General features: G+C 43.5%; 1 protein-coding gene across 1 annotated transcript; it reads right to left on the bottom strand.

Annotated features, from left to right (window-relative positions):
* Nucleotides 1-1,049: 1,049 nt before the first annotated feature.
* On the bottom strand, nt 1,050-1,803 carry LOC149402129 (uncharacterized). The gene has a single exon (XM_089608156.1). The coding sequence runs from the start codon at nt 1,699-1,701 to the stop codon at nt 1,309-1,311; it is 393 nt and encodes a 130-aa protein (XP_089464282.1). The 5' UTR covers nt 1,702-1,803; the 3' UTR covers nt 1,050-1,308.

The following is a 1,803-nucleotide window of genomic DNA, read 5'->3' as shown; positions in this document are numbered from 1 at the left end:
CCACTAAAGAACCAGCTATATTGCAAAAATTGAGACGTAACTACTGCACCACATTTGGTTAGGTTGCCTTACTGGAGCCAGAATGACACATAAACCATAGAAAAGAGAAGAAGAAAAAAACCAGCTATTAAGCATTTCAATTCAAAAGCAAAGTGAAAAATGATACTGTATTGCATTTTGTGGTGTCTTGGACTGGCTGCAGAGTATAAGTGAAACCGTAGTTTTATCTAGTATGACCCTGCGGAGAAAGCTAAACCCCATTTCCAAGATCAGACGCACCAGGCAAGTGTGTCCAATAATGGACAGCCTAGTAAGGGTTGACCAGTGATGATTTTGTTTGATAGCAAGGCACGTTGTATATCAAATTATCGGCAGTCCTGTCAGGGTTGACCGAGACATGAGTTCAATGTTGTCTTCATAACTAATATGGGACAAGAATGTGTAATAAGATTCGTATAGATGATGTGAAGTACTAGAGCGCACTCCGGCAGGGTCTACCATTGGTTATAAGAGAATCTAGACCCACTCTAAGGCAAGAGGATCTTAGAGAGGAGGGAAAACATAGCGTACCGTGAAATAATTAGAATTCTGTTATCTGTATTGCAAACTGTAGACCCCGGATTACGGTGCACAAGGACATGTCAATTGTAAGAGAATTTTGGGGGGATTAAGAGATTTCTTTCTGTCCCTAAATCTATCGTGTAATTTCTATAAGGTTCTTGACCACAAAAGCTTGAGCTCCAATAAATAATAGCCAAGGACTCTAGATAAGAAATTTCAATGCCAGAGCCAGCCCAATTCAGCTTTTGAGGATATGCTTACTTGTTGCAACGCCAAAAATGGAAGGCCAAAACGTAATTCCGGATCTGAAGATCCCTTAAATCATGTGGCGCTTCCATAAACTCTCCCAATTTCTTTCAGAAAAAAGCCAAATCAGTAACGGTACTCTGAAATTACCGTCAAATATTCCATAAAAAAACAACTAATTTTTTACTCCTGAGTATTAAAGTACCCAAACAAAAACCAAAAGATCAAATCTCGCTGCGATCAACACTGAACAAGGCCGACGCCGTTATTTCAGATAATGTTTTTAACATTTTTTGTTTCTTCACCTAACTAATCATCCAAACCAAAGAGTCAAGTAGCAGCAAAAATTCGAGAACTCGAAGTATTTCCAACATAAAAAAAAAAAACATGTATCGTCACACCGATCCGAACGAATTACAGATCACAAAGCACGCGCGGAAAAAAAAAAAAAGGAAATGCGATGAGACGAGAGATCGAATCGCGAACCGGTGGGCGATGGTTTCAGTCGCGGCTCTTGAGGCGCTCAATGCGCTGGTTGAGCTGCTCGACGCGGACGACGAGGTGCGTGACAGAGTAGAGGAGCCAGTAAAAGACGAGCGCGGCGGCGATGAGGAGCGCGTTGCGCTGGCTCTTCATGATCGACTTCTGGTGGCGGAGAAACTCCGACGGAGTGCACGAATCAGCCTCGCAGCTCGGCCGGTTCTCGTACTTCCAGTAAATATCCATCAGCAAGAAGAGACAGAACGGAACCACCGAGAGGAATGGCTTCAGGAGATTCCGAGTCACCGCCACAAGGCCCTTTCGGAGACCGTCCAGCCCCGGCAGGGTCAGAAGGAGCACCATGATCGCCTCCGCTGCTGCAGCGTACCCTAGCACCACCCACTCCAACGCCATTTTTGTATCGGAAACCCTAAGGAAGAAATGGTAATTCGAAAGCAGATCTGATGGATTGATGATATTCGAGTTTCTTTTTTTTTTCTTTTCTTAATTGTCCTT

This window comes from Urtica dioica, chromosome 3 (genome assembly GCF_054948205.1).
Source record: "Urtica dioica subsp. dioica isolate 48M chromosome 3, U.dioica_male_clone48M_v1_H2, whole genome shotgun sequence".
In the NCBI taxonomy this organism is placed as follows: Eukaryota; Viridiplantae; Streptophyta; class Magnoliopsida; order Rosales; family Urticaceae; genus Urtica; species Urtica dioica.
Note: the sequence above shows the minus strand (reverse complement) of the source record. Positions and strands in the feature narration are given on the sequence as shown.